The following is a 19,966-nucleotide window of genomic DNA, read 5'->3' on the forward strand; positions in this document are numbered from 1 at the left end:
ATAGTGGACAGAAATTATTTTTGGAGTGGCACAAATAATTTGTGTGGCATCAGATTTGATGCAGAACAGCTGATTGTTCTGTAAATAGTTTGAAATGTTTATTTAAAAACACCTTGGCTGCATTAAAAAATAGCTGCAAAAAACTTTGTTGTTTGCCAAACTGAGTTACTTTTTTGAAGTAGTAACTATATAATTAATTGCCCAACATTGGTCATTATATAATGTATTTGGCGGACAGAGTTACAGGACTCTCTCCCAGACCACAGACTCATAATACAAGTCAGAGCTTTATGAAAAAAAAGAAAAGAAAGAAAGTTGTGTTTTCAAAATTGGAGTTCAAGTTATTTTCACTTCCAATAGTGTTAACATACTACACAGGTCATGAACAGGATTTTTTACATTTTCATTGTAAGTGGGCTAAAGCAGTTAATTAAAAGTAGTCTAACAGAAATGTAAATGCTGTAATTTGATTATTTTAATAAACCATGTAACTTGGATGGATTAGATGCTGGCGTGACCACAGTGCACACGTCTGATGTCGCTCACAGTGGTCCAAGGGACTCTCAGGGAGTTTATGTGTTCGCTCAGACACATGAAAAATTAGAGGGAACATTGGTCAAGATCATTTTAACCTGAGCCTAACTGGGCCTAACTGGGCTGGAGTTCATTTCCAGCTCCACATTTTCATTCCTGGTTTTATCAAAGTAGATTCGCATGATACACTGCTCAAAATAATCCTTCTTTATCTTTTACCAGGCCTTGGTGCAGTCTCTGTATGAAACAAGCAATTAGAACTCCTCCTCCTTTAACCATACTTGCTTCTAATTGGCTGCCCATTGCACACATAAGGTTTGACTTGCAAGTGGGTGGAGCTACTGTGTCCATCTCAGGGACATCATATAGATACAAGTTTAGAAACAGCACCTGAAACTGTGCGCGGAGAAGAGTCTAAAGCCTGAACGTGTGGCTCTCAGGATTACTTGTACAAAGGCCCGTCATGTAATAATTCAGCCATGTTTAATATGAGCACCTCTCATGGTAAGAACGCCTATGTGAGCGCAAATAAGTCAGGGTGTCGTATCCAATCAATGTGGCGTCTATCGTTAGACAGAAACACGGTCAAACAAACCTGTGCGATAAAGATTCTTTACTTTATCAAATCTATTGCTTAAAATCGCATGTTCCCATTCAGGAGTAAGCATCCTCTGCAGGGGGGCATTAAGGGCAGCCAGCAGATTAGACCCAATCAGAGCCTCTGACTTCATTCACCGTGTCCCACTATTCTGCCGCCACTAACTTCATTATCCACTGAGCTGCCAGATCCAATAACATTAAGCTCTCCACCATGATAAAGCTGACTGAGCCACACAGTGTCCACACACTAATTGCATCCTCCTCTAAATGTCAACCTGGGCCTTAGGGAAGCAGCCAACCAGTCACTTTTCACTGAGGTGTCGGCGAGGTCAGGTCATAACGGAGCACGCTTCTGAATGACTAAAATATTTAAGCGGCAGAGGTGATGATGATGAAGGAAACGTCAGAGAGAAACTCATTTTCTGGGAACAGTTTTCTGAACATTAAAAAGAGATTTTAAACTACTCGTGTGTGTGTGTGTGTGTGTGTGTGTGTGTGTGTGTGTGTGTGTGTGTGTCTCACCGTTGCCACTATCCTCTTGACAGCTGCTGCTGAGAGCTCCTCTCCTTTGGGCTGCTCGACCATCGTGACTCCCAGATACTTGAGCTGGAACGTCATGCCCTCCAGTAGGGTCTCTCTCGTGTCCGTCCAGTTCTCCGGCAGCTCTGCAACATGAGACACACACCAGTGACACTTCTGGTCACCACCATTCCCGGCTGTTTGCACGGCAGGCTGAAAATCACCCCGTCAAACATGTCAGCGCAGCTTGTAGGCTGGCAGGACGTGTCCTTATCATGGGTCTGTACACCCTCCTTTCACAATGGTAAGATTATGCTCTTGTATGGAGTGTATTGCACTTGCTACACTAAGGACCGTGTGCTCAACTTAGGTGAGTAACCAAAAAAGCAACGCCTTCAACCTGACCCTAACGGATCAACGGATTTGTTTTACTAATAAACAAAATCTTAATATCTAGAATAGTTTTTAATTTACAGGCCCTCAAAACTGCACAATTTCATGTCTGCGATGTAGAGGAACAGAAACAAGCACTGGTGCTCTCCATGTTAGAGCTGTTTCCTGATTAAAAAACACTTTGGGCAAACTTTCAGTGGCGTCACCACCATGTGGTGTAGGTGGCTAGTCATAATAAAAGAAAAGGTTTCCTGTTCACCAACATTCAGATAGCAGACTCATGTTCTACCTATGAGTTCTTCTGTGCTTTTTAATATCGTCATATTTTAACACTAATATAACGTAGCTGTGTGATCTTGTAAGACCAGCGGAAGAGCTTTGCAACTGTTGCTTCACTGCCTCAGATTCCAACAGTTTTCTTTTTGCATAAGACGGGATGTCCTCATCTGTGGACTCGCATTCAAATTACATGAAATTAACAGTAGATTAAACACACAAAATATTCTGTGGGAAGCCACAAGGATGAATGCATTAACTTCATATTATAAAATTATACATCCAGTTTTTGCATCTCATTTTACTTCATCAGTAAACAAAGAAGAAGCAGCTGTCATTTATTTTTAATCATGCAATAAACATATTTCCATTCATAAAGGAAAGGTGGTTTCGGTCTCACTGATACTAGTTTCAGTGTTTCTTTTAGTTTTATCTGATTCAGTGTGTGTCAGGGACAAAACCTGAACAGTTCAGATTAGACATGACAACAAAAACAGCCATTGAAGGCAGCTGACTCGGAGTCATGCAAACGTCCCCAAGCCTCGAGAAACATGTGCACCTATGCGTCCATAAGCTGTCTGTGATGGCACATGTGGCCAACATGAGGAAGACCAGAGCTAAAGACACTTTCAGTTAACTGAACTGTTTTTCATACTTTGTTTTGGTGAACTATAATGACCTCTAGTAAAAATAAAAATCTATGTGCTTCATAAGGTGCCCTCCACGCAGGCTTTACCCAGACGTCACTGCTGTCACCCAAACTAAATGGAGTATTTCCATCAGTAAAAATGACTCCATCAGCAAATCTCCTGTTGTTTGGTACATGGGAGAAAAGGGAAACTTCAGACAATCAAACAATGGTGATAAAGTACCTTTCAAAGGAAGAGAGCTTTATCGTGAAGCTGGAAGTGTGTAGCGGAAATGTGGAGCTGCAGTTACTGACAGCCAAAGACTTTAGTTTGTGTTTAATTTGCATGAATCACACATTAGCAAAGCATAACATCAGTTTTTTTTTTAATTACTCTTCAGTGCATCTGTTCTCTGCTTTCGCACTTCAAATCTCTGCTTCAATATCAGTAAATACACACTATTATACACACAATTAAGCACAGCCTCAGTTTCACAGTTATCCCGTTCTTTCCCATCATCAACCCTTATTCTGTTAAAAACACTGATTACAAAAAACACCAACATTTAAGGGGAAAAACAACATGAGCAGTGCTGTGTAGATCATACATCTCTTGCAGGTTCAAGAGGAAAAACTCGTCGCTCTTTCCTGTTTGCCACATTTCATTTATAATCCTGCCAACTCCTGCCGGTGAAGCTATTCATAAAAGACGGCTCAGGGCGAATTTGTTTTCGTCTTATTGTGCCAGTATGAATAAAGCTTCTGCATCTGGTCAAGTAGTGCCAAATCCCCGACACCTATGTTCAATTTATGCCAGCACATCGCATTAGATACCCAACAAAGGAGAGCAAAACTGAGTAAATTAGAAACCAGCTGCATAAACAGCAGGAACAAAGTTTCTGAATGGAAGTTCACACAAGTAAACAACTGCTGTCACTGTTCAGCCATTTGCTCCAACAATAAACAAGCCGAGCTCTCCTTGAAGCTCGTAAAAGGTTTAGGGCTTGTCTCTGTGTGGTGTGATTGAGTGAGGGGCAGAGGGAATCCATTTCCCCCTTCAAAAGGTCCATCGGAAAACATTATCAACGACAGCACTAACCCAGGGTCTTCAAGGTGATCGGCTGTCAGTGCCACAGTGTTTCTGTCCAAGATGTGCAAACAGGTGTAAGTGGGAAGAGTTTTCTAAGGGCTTCAAATGTACCGTTTGTTAAGCTAACGTTTCTCCTACTGGTATTGGTCTTCTCTAAAGGAATTTCACCCAGACTGTGAAAATAAAGATATACAATTCAGCCATTTTTAAGTTGTGCTTATCCACATTAGTTTAAATACAATGGAGAAAAGGGATGGGTGGTGTTAAATACAGTAACACAGACTGCTTGTCTACATGCAGACTAATCGTTACGTGCACTGTCACGCTCTAAAGTCCCAAATGAGCATCAAACATCTTATTAGACATGCAGCATTTAAAGAATTCTGGGCCACACCAATGCTGAAAGTCCCAGTATGGCCTATAACACTGTTATAAACAATAACAAGTCTTAAACTTTACGTCATACTTGCTTTAAACACTTCTATTCCATAAAACTGACACACCAAACCCGATAGGCTGATGGTCGCCAAGAACGCCGATAGCACTGTATCAATATTGTGATTCCAATCATTTAGTACATTCATTTAAATGTAATATAACGCTCTTATTTATTTTTATGTGAGGGGTTTCTTTGAGCCCACTGATCTTAAAAATCACACCAATCCATTAACACTGATGCTGGCGTTTAAAGCAAGCTGCAGTCTAGTCCTGAGCAATAGCTTATGCAACCCAAAGGTCCCTGCATCAGTGCTGATATAGGAAGTGAAGAAGTCAAAACAGGAAACAAAGTGATTGCAAAGGATTATTCAAAGTTTCTACAGAAGGTCATTTCCAAATTTCGCTCTGAGCTGATTTATCATTGAAATGCCAGTAAAGACCAAACCACGCATGAACGACACCAATGACATTACTTTTGGCACGCGGCTCCCTTGGCAAGGGTGTCAGTGGCGAGCGTAAACTGCCAGTTAGGTCGAGACCAGCTGATGGGGCTTTGATCATAAAGCCCATTTCACAAGGGCAACCGCCCGTCCCTGCGTGCCTGAGCCTCCACCACAGGCTGTGGGTGCAGATGGCGACAAAGAAAAGCCCAGGCTGCGGGGGACTTGGCAGCCACTGCGAGACACCGAGGGATGAAGCCAACCGTGGACGGATACCATTAACTATGAAAACGCTGTGAGTTCTTCCCTTGTTGACCAGTGGCTCAATTTTAAACCATGTTGGCTCGAGCCGAACTAAACAGAGAGCGAGACTGGCATTTTTAACCGAAAACACATAGCTGTACAGGACAGGGGTTTAACTGATTTTATAAAACAAAAAAAGGAAAAAAACTTGTTTATTTTGTTTTCATAATATCATGGAGCAAAAACTGTAACTGATAGAAAAACGTAGTTAATGGCACAACACTAATCATAAGATTTTACACTGAAGTGTGAAAGAAACAATTTTATGTCTTTTCTGAGGAAAATTTTAACTAGTTCCCATTTTGTAAATGTAAATAAGTACTTAATTTAAAAACTGCTGAACAAATATAAAAAGGAGACCATTGATTTCCAAAAAACTATTTCAGTTTTCCAAAGCTTTATGAACACAGTTACTGTAAACAGCAATTTAAGACACCATATAATTTAGGGAACATAAACCATTTGGAAACAGCTGCTAGCCTATAATATTCCTTTGTTCTCCAGCCAAACCAACCCAGTGTGAGTGGTTATGGAGAATGGTTTTTAATGGTCTAAAAGCAGCTTCAACCAGACATTTAAGTAATGGGCGAGTCTGACAGTGAACGCCCCGCTCCAAGGTCGAGCTCTTTGAGCTCCTGAGTGTGGGGGGCAGATGAAGCTCTCCTGCTGAGCTGATCCTGCAGTTACATTAGTGCCTGGATAAGAAAAACACTCACTATAATAGAATCTGTGGTGGAGAATCACTAGCTGCTATTCATCATTGAAACCAAGTTACAAGCAGTCTGTGGAGGCCATAAATGTCCATTAGGTGGGGCAGGCGCTCGAGATGTTTGCACACAAATGCAGCATCCAGAGCATCTGTTCTCTCATGTTAATACAGTTTATTTCACTGTTAATCTGAGATGCTGTAATCTCATCCCATATCTGCTGTGCTTGTTTTTGGGTTCGTTTTTCTTTTACTACCCACAGTAAGCTTTTTTTATTCTGCATTATTTTACTGTATAAAGCCACTTTACTGTGCTATATTCTGCTTTTATATGACTAAAATGAATCATCGTTTAATATTTTATTTAAATTTTACTTTTCATTGCATTTTATTTAGGTTTTAAATTATTCCGCTCCATACTGTTTTATATTTAACTTTTTTCCCCCTCGCCTTTCCCTACCTCTCCTCGTCTTTTTCACTCCCAGCTTTCATTTCCTTACATTCCCTCTCCATTCCTTTCCTTTCTTTGCACACCTTACCTCTCCTTATCACTCTTCTCTTTTTCTTACCTCATCTCACCTTTCCTGTAATGAATAGAAACACAGGCTTAACCTGCACAGTCATAACATCTCTAACCTTGAATACGTGCTAGTGTTTGTAGAAGAGACAGTGAAGCTTCAGCTGAGAGACTTTCAGTGTTTACACAAAAGCCACGCCGCTGACAGGTCTGCTCCAATGAATTTCAACAAACTGTCAGACGTGCTCAGTAAATGCTCCAAGTGATTCAAGGATGAGGAGAGACGCCAATCACAGAACACGCACAGGCTCTGAAAGGCGAGCCACTGAGCCACGCGTGACCAGCAGTTCACCCTGACTGCAGGGACTCAGGAATCCATTATCGAGGGAGGATCTGGGAGACAAGACTGCACAGATAACAAGCTGAGACATTAAGTTCAGCAGATGAGACAGATGAGAAGTAACGAAACAACAGCTTTCTTCAAAAGCTGGCATGATAGCGGTTCAAATGAGCAACTCTGGAACTGGAGCTATTTTTAGCCTGGTGCATACACCCAGAGTACTACTTTATATGCAATAATAATCCATTTTCATATTGGTCACATTTGCATTAGCACAACTAACACCCCCACCAGCAGCAGCCTCTGTGCAGCTGCGGTGCTGATTAGAGCAAACTTCAAAGGCTTCTCGGCCGGTCAGTGAGAGCTGCTCACGGGCGACACTGCCTGTAAATAAGCCTGAGAGAGCAGGTGATGGAGAGCTGCTGTTAGCTGAGAGGAGGGGGACAGCACAGGTAGAGTCTGTGCTTATCAGCGAGCACGAGGGTCTAATTAAGCAATCTTCTTCAAAGGATGGAGCGGATAAATAAAGCAGGGTGCTACATTTTGGTCAGATGGTCATGTGCTGCTAACACAGCTGGTTCTGTACAAAGGGTATAAGTATAATTAGCTGTCAGTGTGTTTTCTTTATATGTAGCTCTAAGTCACAGAGGTCTAGAGACCAGCCAGTGATCGGGGAATACAAACTCTTCTCTAGTAACCGGTGGCTGCCAGGTAAAAATCTGTATTACCCAGCAAAATGGCGAGTTGATGCTGGAGGTTACTGGGTGTCACTAGATGAAACTGGTCACAAAGACTTGTACAGCACTGCTCTAAAAACCTCACTGCTCTAAAAACCTCACTGCTCTAAAAACCTCTTCCTTGCAATGGCTTTGGTTGCAAGCAGGTTGCAGACAAGTTCGTAGCTTTCATGGAAGCTGTGACTGACTGCAACAAACACATATCAACTAACTCACTGAAGTTACAGTGAAACTGAAAAGTGTGACGCATACTGAAAGCAGAGACCGTTTGCCTTCAAAGTAAAAGTCGCATTAGTAAGACACGGCTTTTACTTTCACGGAGAACAGTCTCCATTTTCAGTATGTCTTTTGTGCAATCTGCCTGCAACCAAAGCAATCACGAAGCAGATTTTAGAGCTTCTTTTCAACAGATTTCACCCAGCAACCACTCACCAACCAGTCTGGGAATGCACTTTTTCCCAGTGGCCTGTGGTTGTCAGTTTGTTGATGTCTAGGCCTGTGTGACTGAGATGTAGTCATACATTATGTTAAATGTTTTGTCGGGGGGGGGGGGGGGGAAGCATCATATCAGAGTTTTATCATGTGTTTACATCATCTGCAGAGTTCACATTATAGGGAACAAAGACTGGGAAATCTCAGCACATGAATGGAAATCGGCTTGTGCTGTGACTTATAGTTACACTTTAACTGATTCATTCATTTGAATATCACTCCTCCGAAGTTAAATCATTACAATAGAAATACACCAGACACGTGCAGCAAATGCATACCAAGGAACTCTTTGATTGATTGTCATAAAAACACACAGCTCATTTTTCCTGCTGCACTGAACAAAGTTATCCTTGGAAATAAAACATGTTTAAGTTTTGATATGACAAAGGTTAAAGCAACAGTATCACAGACTCGTAATAACCCCTGATAAAGGAGCCTCTGACAGTCAGTCAATGAGGTGTATACAGCCCGTAATCACACAGTTCACTCCGCCAATCGAATCCTGCTGCCATCCCCTCCGTCTCCTCCTGCCTCGGACAAGTTTCAACACTCCCAGCAGCAGAAGAAGTGAACCAGGAAAAATGTACTGCTGCTTCATCGCTCAACTGCTGATGTGAAAAACCTCTAAAAAATAAATAAATAAATAAATAAATAAAAAACCAACAGCTCCCAGTAAACTGAGAAGAACAAAATGCGTGTGACATTTGGATCAAATGTTCCTGTAACTGACTGTGATAACGGGTCATTAAAGTGATGAGATTTCTGCACAAAGAGCCTCTCTGACGCGTTTCGCAATGTATGACAATGTCAGATTGTGTTCAGCTCACACTTCAAGCTCCTGAAATCTGTGGTTATTTCACTGAATTTCAGTTTTATAGCTAGTCTGCATATCAAAAACTGGAGCACAGAAAGAATTATTCATGACTGGGTCTTTGTCACGTCTTACAACCTTTTCCATCACCTCTGTTATTTTACTTTCTCTAATATCTAAAAGCTGAATAATCTTCCATTTATCCATCCATCCACCTTCTGCTGCTTATTCCCAGTCCAGGTTGCAGCACTGGCAGCCTAAGCAGAGACGCCCACACATCTCTTTCCCAGAACACACCGTCCAGCTCTTCTGGTGAAACCCTGAGGCTTTCCCAATCTCACCAGTGTGAACATGCCCAAAACACCTCACCTACAAGGCACCCAGGAGGCACCTTAGTCAGACGCCCGAACCAACTCAACTCCTTTGATGAGGAGAAGAACTGGCTCTACTCTCAGCCCCTCCTTAATGGTTTCAGAGGAAGCTCATCTTTGCTGCTTGTCTCTGTAATGCTTATTCTTTTGGTCATTTCCCACAGCTCATGGCCATGAGGGGAAGGAAATCAGATCAACCAGTAACATAAATAGCATCACATTTACACTCAGCTCTCTCTTCAAAACAATTAGAGACGTTACACTAATCCTTCTGCCAGTTCCTGCTCCAGTCTCCTCTACCCGGGACAAGGAACTCATTCCCATACTTTTCCAGCCTATTCCAGATAATCTTTGTCCAAATTCATTTATAAACATGCAGCTTTTTTCCCTCCATGTTTTACTCCAAGCAAACCAAAATGTATCACTATAAGCCATGAGGGGACGTCCAGTTGTCTTACAGTCTGGGGACAGCAGCAGCAAAAGTAAAAACAGGAAGAAGCCGCTCTGTTCTAAACCAGTGAGCCCCCACTTACTTTTACAGCTATTTGCTACAGCTTTTGTACTGTGCACATATACTGTACTAATATCAGAGTAGACATATCCCAGGAAGCAATGGATACATGGCAAGAGCAAGGTGATTAGTTTAAACATGCAGAGTCCACCTGGTAGTTGGGTCAGATGAAGGTTAAATCATGTACAATCACCTGGCTTCAACGAGTTGGTCTCAGTCTGGTTGATTTGGTCCACACCTGAGTGCGATTACTGTGTTCACACCTGCATAAACAAACTCACTGGGGAGGGAGATCCATTTAAACTAACAAAACATCGCAGGTGCGAAAACACTCTAAAAATAGCGTTAACCTATAACCTTGCTGACATTAAAAACTGTTAGGACTGCAATGCTGAATCACAATATCAACGTACACACACTAGCATTTTCATCTATGGTATCAATCTGAAACTCCTATGCCAGGACCAGCTTCCTCTGTGCACTTGGGTGTCCACGCTCCCCTCACGACCGCCGCATGTCCAATACCCCATCAGCCTTTTACAGCTAAGGAGTAAAAACAAAATAAGAGCATATGAATGGCAAACTGCAGGTTAAATTAGGACTGATAATGTATTTATACACTATGTCTCGGCTCAAATTTTAAGATTAGGTCTGAGGGGCTAAACAAACATGTTATTAGTGAGATATGGCAATAAGGCCCAGCTGCAGCTGTCCATCTCCTCAAGTGGTAAAAGGCAGAAAGCATAATGTTGATGGTCTTAGCCGCTACTTTAAGATTCGATCATTACCCAGAAATTTTCATGAAGTTTTAATGAAGCTAAAACTACAGAGGGAGATGGGTCCTTTTGATGCAACAAGAGATTAGGAGAGGCAAGACGGCACAGAAGTCTCGGGAATTATAATCAAAGGGATTTGGGCGATGAGCCTGTGCAGAAGTGGTAAAGCAGTGGTGATGGTGGCGAGTATTTTGGTCAAAGCCAACACAGAGGAAGGTCGGAAAGGAAGAGTATCACTCTGCTCTATTTTCAGATGGACAGAGGGTGACAAAGGACAGACGGAGGCATGGAGACATTTTAAGACAAATAAAGACTGAAGAAGATGAAAGAGAAAGGGGAAGTGAAATATTTGTAAAATATTTTTAAAACAAGTTAAAAATCTGCAAATGAAGGCAGGAGACGCACGTAAGTGCCGCCTTTGTACAACAAATGTAATGGACAATTAGGGAGATGCAACAGTTTAATCACTGTGGAAACAGCAGGAGCACTCCGCTGTGCCGCAAGTGCAGACTAAATAATGCAGTTCATACTGTGGAGCTCCCAGAGAGGGAGAGAGACGCAGCCATACAGGCACAAAAAACACAAATCACCACCAGAGCCATGCTGTCAACCGAGTCATTTTGTCACTGCGATCTATTCTGCTTCCAGCTGACATTAATAGCGTTTCTCTGCTTGAAAATGGATGAAAGCTCATCTCCAAATACAAGACATGATTGCACAAGTGCTGAGAACAAATAAAAGATAAATAACAGTAACAGTCTTTTCAGCCCGAGGGACGCATGATTTGTGTTTGGCCCCGACAGCTTTATTAAGGAGGGCGGCCACAAAATTGGTCCCCCTCGCCTGCGACGTCAAATCAGCTGCTAAGAATCATGGTATTATTGTTCGGAAACATTTCAACTTACATCTGTAAGCTCATCCAGTCTGGTTTGTTTTATCTAAAAAAAACTGCAGAATTCAAGCCTTTACCATCAGCCTGTAACTTGGAACACACACATGTAATTTTCTTCCTCCTAGATTACTGTGAGCTATTTTTCACACGAACTGGTCCAGATGACAGCAGCAAGGCCGCCAAATTCTGCGATCCAAAGTATCCACATTCCAGCTCAGGTCGCACACCCTCAAGGCGATGCTTGCAATGCCATTTAAAATAACTCTCTGTCGAATTTTTTACAGAACTTCACACGTAACTCAACAACAATGTGAGCTGGCTTTGTGAGTCACAAGCGGTGGGCAAAGGATAGCAATGTTGCTGTTGCTATGGAGCACTTTGTTAACATCGACCATGTCTGTGAGGTCATCTTTGTTGTGGTTGTATTTATCTGAAATGAATACAGAGAATTTCCAAACTGATAATAAACACTACTAACTCACTCTCTAACCAGGTAGCCTGTGATTACACATCACCCCTACGCTTGATTCCCTTCACCGGCTTCCAGTGAAATTTAGAAAGTGTTTTACAATTTTAATAGAAGTACATACAAATGGCTGCACTCCTGCTTACAGACTACTGTAGTCAGCCTCTCTGGCCATGGGATCAGAGCTTTTTCTTTAATCATTTCCTTTTGGATATGGTTCACACTAAATGCCTGAATGAAACTATATATAAGAATGTATGCCTGAATCTGTGTTTGTATCTACTCTAGGTTTTACAAAATGCTATACAGATAAAGTTACTGTAACTTTGGTGTGACTGAGTCAGTCAACGCTGGGAGTTAATGTTCCAACAGGATGTGGGAAAATCCTTTTATATTCCCGTTATTGACATCATCCAACAACTGAAAGTTGTTCGCATGTGAGTAATCTGTTGTAGTGTCAAAACACTCAGATGCAACAGTTACTTATTCCCCCATGTTTGCTATGAATCATTACTTCAGATTGCAGAAATTGGGGAAGGGCAACTAGCAGCCAGTGTGACACAGTTTGGTTTGACACAAGCAGAGATAAAGATGTCACCACCAAAGCAGAGTGCACGGGTCGAGCCTGCAGCATTGACAGTTTGCTCCTTTGTTAGGATCAGAAAGGAGCTTCACAGCACCGAGAACTCTCTGCATGGTGCCGCATGAGAGGAAAGGATCCCAGTGCACACGTCTGTAACCTCTGGATGCAAACTGTGAATGACTCATTGTTTTTGGCTTGGCTGGGCACGCTCCGGCACACCTGCATATCTTCTCATGAGCAAAATGGGAAATTCAATCTTCTCTGCAGTTTCAACTGGTTTAAAAACACATTTTATGGCCACACAGAGGAATCTGCACAGGAAAAAAATAAATAAATAAAAATCTGGCAACCCACAGGGTTTCAGGTCTTGCTTTGGTTGGAGATGTGCGTCACTCTGGGATACTGGGAAAGGCTGCACTGCCTGGCTGCCTTTCATATGGTCCTCCCAGACAATCAGGGTTTAACAGAGGTGCTGTTAAACACCACTGCTCTACAGACAGCGAGGGAAGTCAAAGCCAGCTGTCAACCCAAACAAACTGGCACAGATGTCTGCTGCAAAATGTCAGGGAGCATTTACACCACCATGATTAACATGATTCTGTACAACAAATTAAATAAAAAGGGCCAAACACAGCAGTTTAACAGTCAGATTCAATCTTCAAAGCCCATTTATTCACACGCATGATGAAAATTTATAAAAACATCACATGCAGACTGCACATGGACTGACTTTAAAAAACACACACTACAGCCTGTCACCACGATGTGCCTCATTTACACATAGTCATGTTTATAGTTTTAAGATCTGCAGGAATAATAAAAACAGCCATTAATCAAAGCACATACACTGTGGTGTCCTCAATGAAAGCACACGGCCTCTAGTGACTTATTAAATAAACGCAAATACACTGACATATTTTATTTGCCAAATATTTTATACCAAAAAAAGAAAAATAACATCCAGTTTCTCATCTCCCAGATAAACTACAAATCCACAATTTCTGCAGTAGTACTTGTTCTCTTCTGTAGCTTCGGTGAGCTCACTGCAGGCTCTCGTTTGAGTTAGAGTACATTCAACTGCAGGTCGTCTCTGGAGAACAAGCTGAATAAATGTCACAAAGTGCCACAGGAACAACCCGGGCCTCCAAGCCAGCCAACAGGAAAAAGAGATGGGAAGCGCAGGTACACACTGATTAGCAGCGCCTTACTAAATTAGACAGAGGACTGTCCATGAGTGAATCAATCGCAGGTGGCATCATTTATTATTTAAGTGGTGGGTGAATAGCACTATATTAACTGGTTGCACTTAATCCCCCTACCTACAGAGCACATCCCTCAATACCATCTCTGATCCTTTGGGTCCTCCAAGAATCAAGCTTAACCCTCAAACTGTTCCTGAGCAGCTTCTGCTGAGTCAAAGCTGCATCAGGAGACCAAGGTCATTGGGGAGTAACATCGCCATAAGACTGGGTCAGTTTACCATTCTAAACTGGCTGAAACATGTCAAAGTAAGAGCTGCATGAATGCCAGGACCAGCTTCCTCTGTGCAGCTTTGAATTATAGCAAAGTGATTAATATTCACTGTTTTACTTAAAGTAAAAAATTCAAAAATGCCTCACCATCTCATGCATTAATACCTGTGCTCCAATTACAAAATCTTAAACTTGTGAGAAAATAGTGTAACATGGATCCTTTGACACCTCAAGTGACCCATACCTGTTGTGAGATGACCTTTTTTTTATCTCACAGCAACAAGACGTGTGCAAAAAAAGCCCAATTCCAGCATTATTAGATTCCGATCAGGACTTTCTGGGCTAATTTAGAAACTGCTGACTCACGCGAGGAAAGACGCCTGAAGCTACAAACAGAGACAAAAGCCCAGAGCTTGTTGAGAAAGAAACACTCAACTTCTAAGTGTGCCCCCCCCCCCAAAAAAAGTTCTACATCTAAGCCAATATGTTTTGTTCAGCCTTTTGATTCCAAGCGTAGAGTAAAATCATTGCTCACAGAGCTGGGCATTATGGGAAAAGGCTGAGAGGGAGCATTGTTAAGAAAAGAAAGACTGAGTGTTAGTCAAAGGGAAAAACTGTGTTAGTCCACATGGGACAATTATCATTGTCCGTCCCGGCCGCGTACAAAAACTGATCCGCTACTATTGTCCCGTCTTCCTTTGAGCTCCAGCTTCAGTGGAAACTGTTTAACAAATGACTGAAAACCCAGGTCAAAGACTCTATGTGACATCCACAAATAAAACCATTAAGCACAAATGACCACAGAGGCATAAACAGACCAGTTCACTAAGGGAGCAATCGATACGAAACGGGATCAAATGAACAGTCAGCGAGGATCCATTTAGCCCATCAGCATGTGACCTCGTCTGTCTCAGTCCCTGAGCTTCAAGAGGCTTCTCTACTTTCATCCTCTAAACCTGCAGGTTAATCATAATAATCATAATCAATATCAGACAGCGCACGTGTTGCATGAGCGTGCAGCCATCAGCGTTTAATTTTCAGGCCCATCTGAAACAACGTTCAGTGTGAAGGGAAGGATTTGCAGAAAATAAGAGTCTTATAGTTGATGCCTTAACATTGAGACACATGTCACTCAGTATTGGCCAAATCCACTCAATGAAGGAAAGTGAGGAGATGAGAGGAGAAATGAAAGGTCATGCCAGTCAGGGATTACAGCGGATGACCAGCTGAGGCCAGAATGTACTCTCAGCGGGAATCTGGGTTATGAAAGTGATCCTTAAAGCACTCTGCACGGAGTCACGGCTAACAGGAGCGGCTGCACTCCAACACAGCTCAAATCATTCTCACTGAAAGCGATGCAGTCTCCACAAAATCGAGGGATGCACGGTGCATCTTGTAGTCTATGCAGATAAATATACCACCAAATCTCTAAATTATTAAAGACAGGTTGTTCTTACATCAGGCATGATAAAAATCCTTGAAAAACTGGTGAGGTGAGAAATTTGAAGGAAAACAGAGTGTGCCTGACCCCTACATACACTACACATACACTAAGCTAATGTTACTTGATTTTTCTTGTGCGAGTTCAGCCTCACATTTCAACCAACAGGTCTTTAGAACAACTTTGTGGACTGGATTCTTGGCTTCCTCATAAATTGAAGTTTTCTCCTCACAAGGATTCATTTTTATCTCATTTGTGCACAAATGAGCCCGAGCAGGTATGAAAACAGGCCTATGTTAAAATGGACTGATTCAAATAAACATATCCAAATAAAAAGATATAACCACTGCATTTAGAAAATGCTCTCATACACTAAAGATCACGTGCATTAAAGGTGTGATATTGGAATGTGCAATCATTTATTCATAACTGAACTTTGAAGCAAACTGGAGCTGTGTTTAAAAGGACGCCAGCATCTCAAGATTCAAAAACCATGATTATCTTATTTTATTGTGCTTCTATCGAGTCTGTTTTGTCTGCCTTGGTGTTGTGGTTTGGACACTTATCTGTAAAGAACAGAAACTTCCCAGCCGACAGTTTCAGCAGTTGGTTAGATTGATTGCACTCTACTCCTTTGCATAGAGTTTCAGTTTCTTTTTTCTTGCTTAGGGCTCATAGCACCAAAATGCAGGCAGCTTTTTCCCAGTAGCTCTCACTCAAAAGAACAGGTTGGAGGTTTTATATCCAACAACAATGTGCTGTAATTGTTTTGAAAAACCTAGGTGTGGGATGGATGGCTCATCCACAGCAAAACAACAGAGTAAGATAATCGAGTAAAGTCTGCCTAAAGTGCAGATGGATGTTTGTCTCGTTTAAAACACGTCAGCATTTTACACCCGGGACCACAGATCTACACCATGACCCTGAAATTTAAGCAGTATGCAGGTCAACCCCTCTACAAGTGTACTCGCTGCACTTCGACTCCAGTGCATTTGGGTGTTTCTTTGCAGATTTCTTTCAATTTCTGGCACCAACACAGAAACGCAGATCCAAGCAGGACTGAGCAATCCTGAGGCGTTTTCACCACAGCAACAGTTTTCCAAAAAGTTTAGATTTAATAAAAGGTCACAGTTATAAACCAAAGATATAAACCAAACAGATCCAATGAATCTGCGAAAACCTGAACCCCACATGTGCCTTAAACTAAAGCAACAGTCAAACCAAAGCAAATGATAACTAATCTTAAAGACATGAGCCTCCCAGGAGGAACGAGACAAATCTTGGGAAGAAACAAGTTCATACAGATGCAAAGCAGGTGAAGTAATTTCCTTTATGAGCCTTGGATTGTTAACCAGTAAGAAAAGTTCAGGTTCAGCAGCCAAACTGGACATGAGGCCGAGGACCACGGGACAGAATAGTGACTCTTTAGATTTTGGACTGCTGGGTGGACAAAACAAGTCATTTAAAAACACTCTGATGGAAGAATGTAATTATTCACTGCCCAGTGTTTCCTCCAGGACAGCTCTGACAGGTAAAGCCAAGAAAAGTTCAGGGCTGCAGTGTTGTGTGAAAATAGCTTCACATTCATAAATAATCCTCTTTGCAGTCTCACAGACTTCATATATAGAATGAGTTAATGGTAAAGAGGACGCGTGAAATTTGAGGATTGTGCTGATGCTGAACAGGGATGGAGGGGGTGGGGAAAGGCAGGGTGTTTGATTCCTTCCTCCTGGCTGAACACTCAAACGAGATCCATAAATCATTACAGATACACTCAGTCAAGTTACAGAAAGGAGGACTGTCTCTACTGTAGGTGCACAGTAATGCTTGAGGACTCGAATAGCTATTTAAGTATTACTGACACCGTTGCTCGACAGATTAAATAGAAGGAGCTGTAACTGTGGACTGGAAGACTAAACTGCTAACAAAGAAAAGGCTATCCAAATACACTTAATTGGTATTGTAGGCTCTCTTCTTGCCTCAAGTGGTGTTTATTAAGCACCAACAGGGCCTTCTAACATTGAACCAAAGCAACACTGACCATATGTCTAGACATATGGCTAAAGGAGATTACATGAACTATTCTTTCCTCCAAGTCATGCTGTTTAGACCCAGACGTCCTTACTGGTGTCTCGGAATGACAGAGTAAAGTGGAAGCAGCCTGCACTGTGAAAAGCAGGTGTAAATGTGTTACATCCTATTATTTAAAATAGAACATGAAACAAAAGACAGAGTTAGTGACTCAAGACTTCATTTTCTAGCTTTTCCGCCATAAATAGATTTACGCTTTCAATTAAAACACACAGTTTGGAGAACTAAAAGTGGTTAGTCCAAAATAACACCACATACAAAAAGTTCTACTTTTCTGATCACAAACTCAAACCAGCCGGCTTCACCAGCACTAAATATCATGTTTAAGTCCAATAATTTATCTTCATCTATTTCCCTGACAGCATCTATTTTTAAAATCATTCTCTGGGAGAAACAGTGACGAAGCATAGCTGTGCAGCTCTACCAGCAAATGCTCACACATGACCAAACACAGAAGCAGCTTATAGATACAGATAACAGGGCTGTAAATCAGTAAGGACTTTACACTCCATAAAGGAAGCCAGCAGGATGTGATCTCTATTACAGCCTGGCAGATACTTTTGGATGACTTTGCATAGGGGACATGGCACCGGGTGACCAGGGCCAGAGCAGGGATGATGGTACTTTTACAGTTTATGGAAACAGCTCGCCAGGTTTGGCTGATAACTTGGCGCACCACCCTCTTACATAAACATGGGTGGTGTCTGAGGTCATGCCTTTACTCACCACACCCAATACAGACAATTATATATTGATCACTAAAATATGTTTAAAACCACTTTTGGACACTGATTAATGAGTCAGTATCTTGTATTGCATTAGCAGCAATAACTTGAAAATCTCTGACAGCATGGCCGAAGAAGAAAAGAATCAGGGTGCTGCAATGGCCCAGCAAAGTCCAGACCTAAACCTGGCTACACTCACACTGGTTAGAGACCCTGTTACAACCAGGATTATTGTGACATGTGGAATAAACTTCTGATCACATTGCCTTTTACATGGTTGTTTTAAAGACAGGCATGTCAGGTGCTGTCTTCAATCCTATTTTGATGCATAAAGTCGGCAATAAATTGGCAACAAGACAGTCTCGTATCAGTCTGTGATTAAATGCAATTGCATGCAATCTGCTTGCAATAACACAACGATTAACTAGCCTGTTACCATCTGCATAAACAAAAACTCATATTATTTTATAAATTCTGTATTCACAGTCCAGACAGAACCTCGGAGATCTGAAAAAATAAATAAATTCCTCCGCAGTTAGATGCAAACCTTTACTGATCCATCTTAGAGGGACTGCAGTCGTTCAAGTCAGACCGCACTTCTTTGGAGACAGGTTGTCTCTCACTAGGAGAGATTTACAAAAGTTTCTAGGTTGCCCATTTGGTTGCCATAACTACTTGTAAGTGTAGAGAAAAAAATTCAGTGCAATCATCAGTCACAATGAAGTTGATGTCAGAGACTGATAAACTCCAACAGAAAGCAACTACTTCAAGTTGTTCCTGCTTTATGTGGATCTACAAGCAACTGACTCATGAGACGAGCGGCTTCCTCAAACTAACAAGGCAGCTGACATCAACCCGAAAAAAAAAACAGTTTAACATGCAGTACTGCTATCTGAAAAAGGTGTAGAAATACACATCATGAAAACTTTGATCAACATCAACTTTGGTTTACACATAAAGGTCTTAAATGAAACGTAGTCTACACTCTCACACACAAGTCTGGTCAACTCAGACATTCGGTAATCTAGCGGTTTCAGTATTAATAACCTCAGAGGAGACAACCTCTTGACCATGAGAAGAAAATGTCGTATAGGTCGTATACGACACCTAGTCGTATAGGTGGGGATTTCCTGTCTCACTCACACATGCTTTCGTGACCTAAAAAGATGTCTAATGTTACATACCACTCCACCATCTATCTGGAAAAAAATCCAAACTATGTGGATGTAATGAGAGGGCAGCGCAGGAAAGCATTTTCAGCCAAAAAAGAAAGCATGCTCTTTAAAGTTATGCAGGAAACGAGTGCAAAAAGCAGGGCAAAGGGAACGAAGCAAGCACTGACGTCAGGCTATTCTAAAAGGCTGACAAACAGCAAGCATTCAAAGATACGGGAGCTTAATGAAAACAATAACAGCACCTGTTATGATCTACCACTGACAGTAGGAGAAGAGGAATGCAGTGTTGATGCATACCAATGCTGTGAATAGGCTGCTCTGACAAGGCCAAGCCCACACACAGGAGGAACAAGACTGTAAAAAGGCAAAACTTTGCCCCTAATTGCATATAAAGACTGAAATGTTGTGCCTTTAAGGCAATACAATCCAAGCCAGAGGGCACGAGATTAAGTGAACCTTTAATTCTTACCCTGCATTAATGTCATTTTTAAAAACAGGGTACACTTTAGAGAAGCTATCGACACCACAGGATGACACAAGTTGCTTTTTACTCACAGCACCAAAACAGCCAAGTGTAAGATTATATTAACAGATTGGAAAAAAGGGGAAGGTGACGCATTGTTTGATCATACACAAAAA

The 19,966-nt window shown here is 41.7% G+C and overlaps 1 protein-coding gene and 1 long non-coding RNA gene across 7 annotated transcripts in view; one reads left to right on the forward strand and one right to left on the reverse strand.

Moving 5' to 3' along the window:
* Nucleotides 1-19,966, reverse strand: part of ldlrap1b (low density lipoprotein receptor adaptor protein 1b) — a 46,923-nt gene that overhangs the window by 23,146 nt on the left and 3,811 nt on the right. For all 6 annotated transcript variants that reach the window (XM_025901088.1, XM_025901087.1, XM_019348746.2 and 3 more), the window contains exon 2: nucleotides 1,657-1,799. In XM_025901088.1, coding sequence (XP_025756873.1) covers nucleotides 1,657-1,799 — 143 coding nt within the window. The remainder of the gene's footprint in view (nucleotides 1-1,656; nucleotides 1,800-19,966) is intronic.
* LOC102078223 (uncharacterized) overlaps nucleotides 4,587-19,966 on the forward strand; it is a 42,158-nt gene continuing 26,778 nt past the window's right edge. Inside the window, exon 1 of the long non-coding RNA XR_003215302.1 lies at nucleotides 4,587-5,213. This is a non-coding gene — a long non-coding RNA (uncharacterized LOC102078223). The remainder of the gene's footprint in view (nucleotides 5,214-19,966) is intronic.

This window comes from Oreochromis niloticus, linkage group LG19 (assembly GCF_001858045.2).
Source record: "Oreochromis niloticus isolate F11D_XX linkage group LG19, O_niloticus_UMD_NMBU, whole genome shotgun sequence".
Taxonomy (NCBI): Eukaryota; Metazoa; Chordata; class Actinopteri; order Cichliformes; family Cichlidae; genus Oreochromis; species Oreochromis niloticus.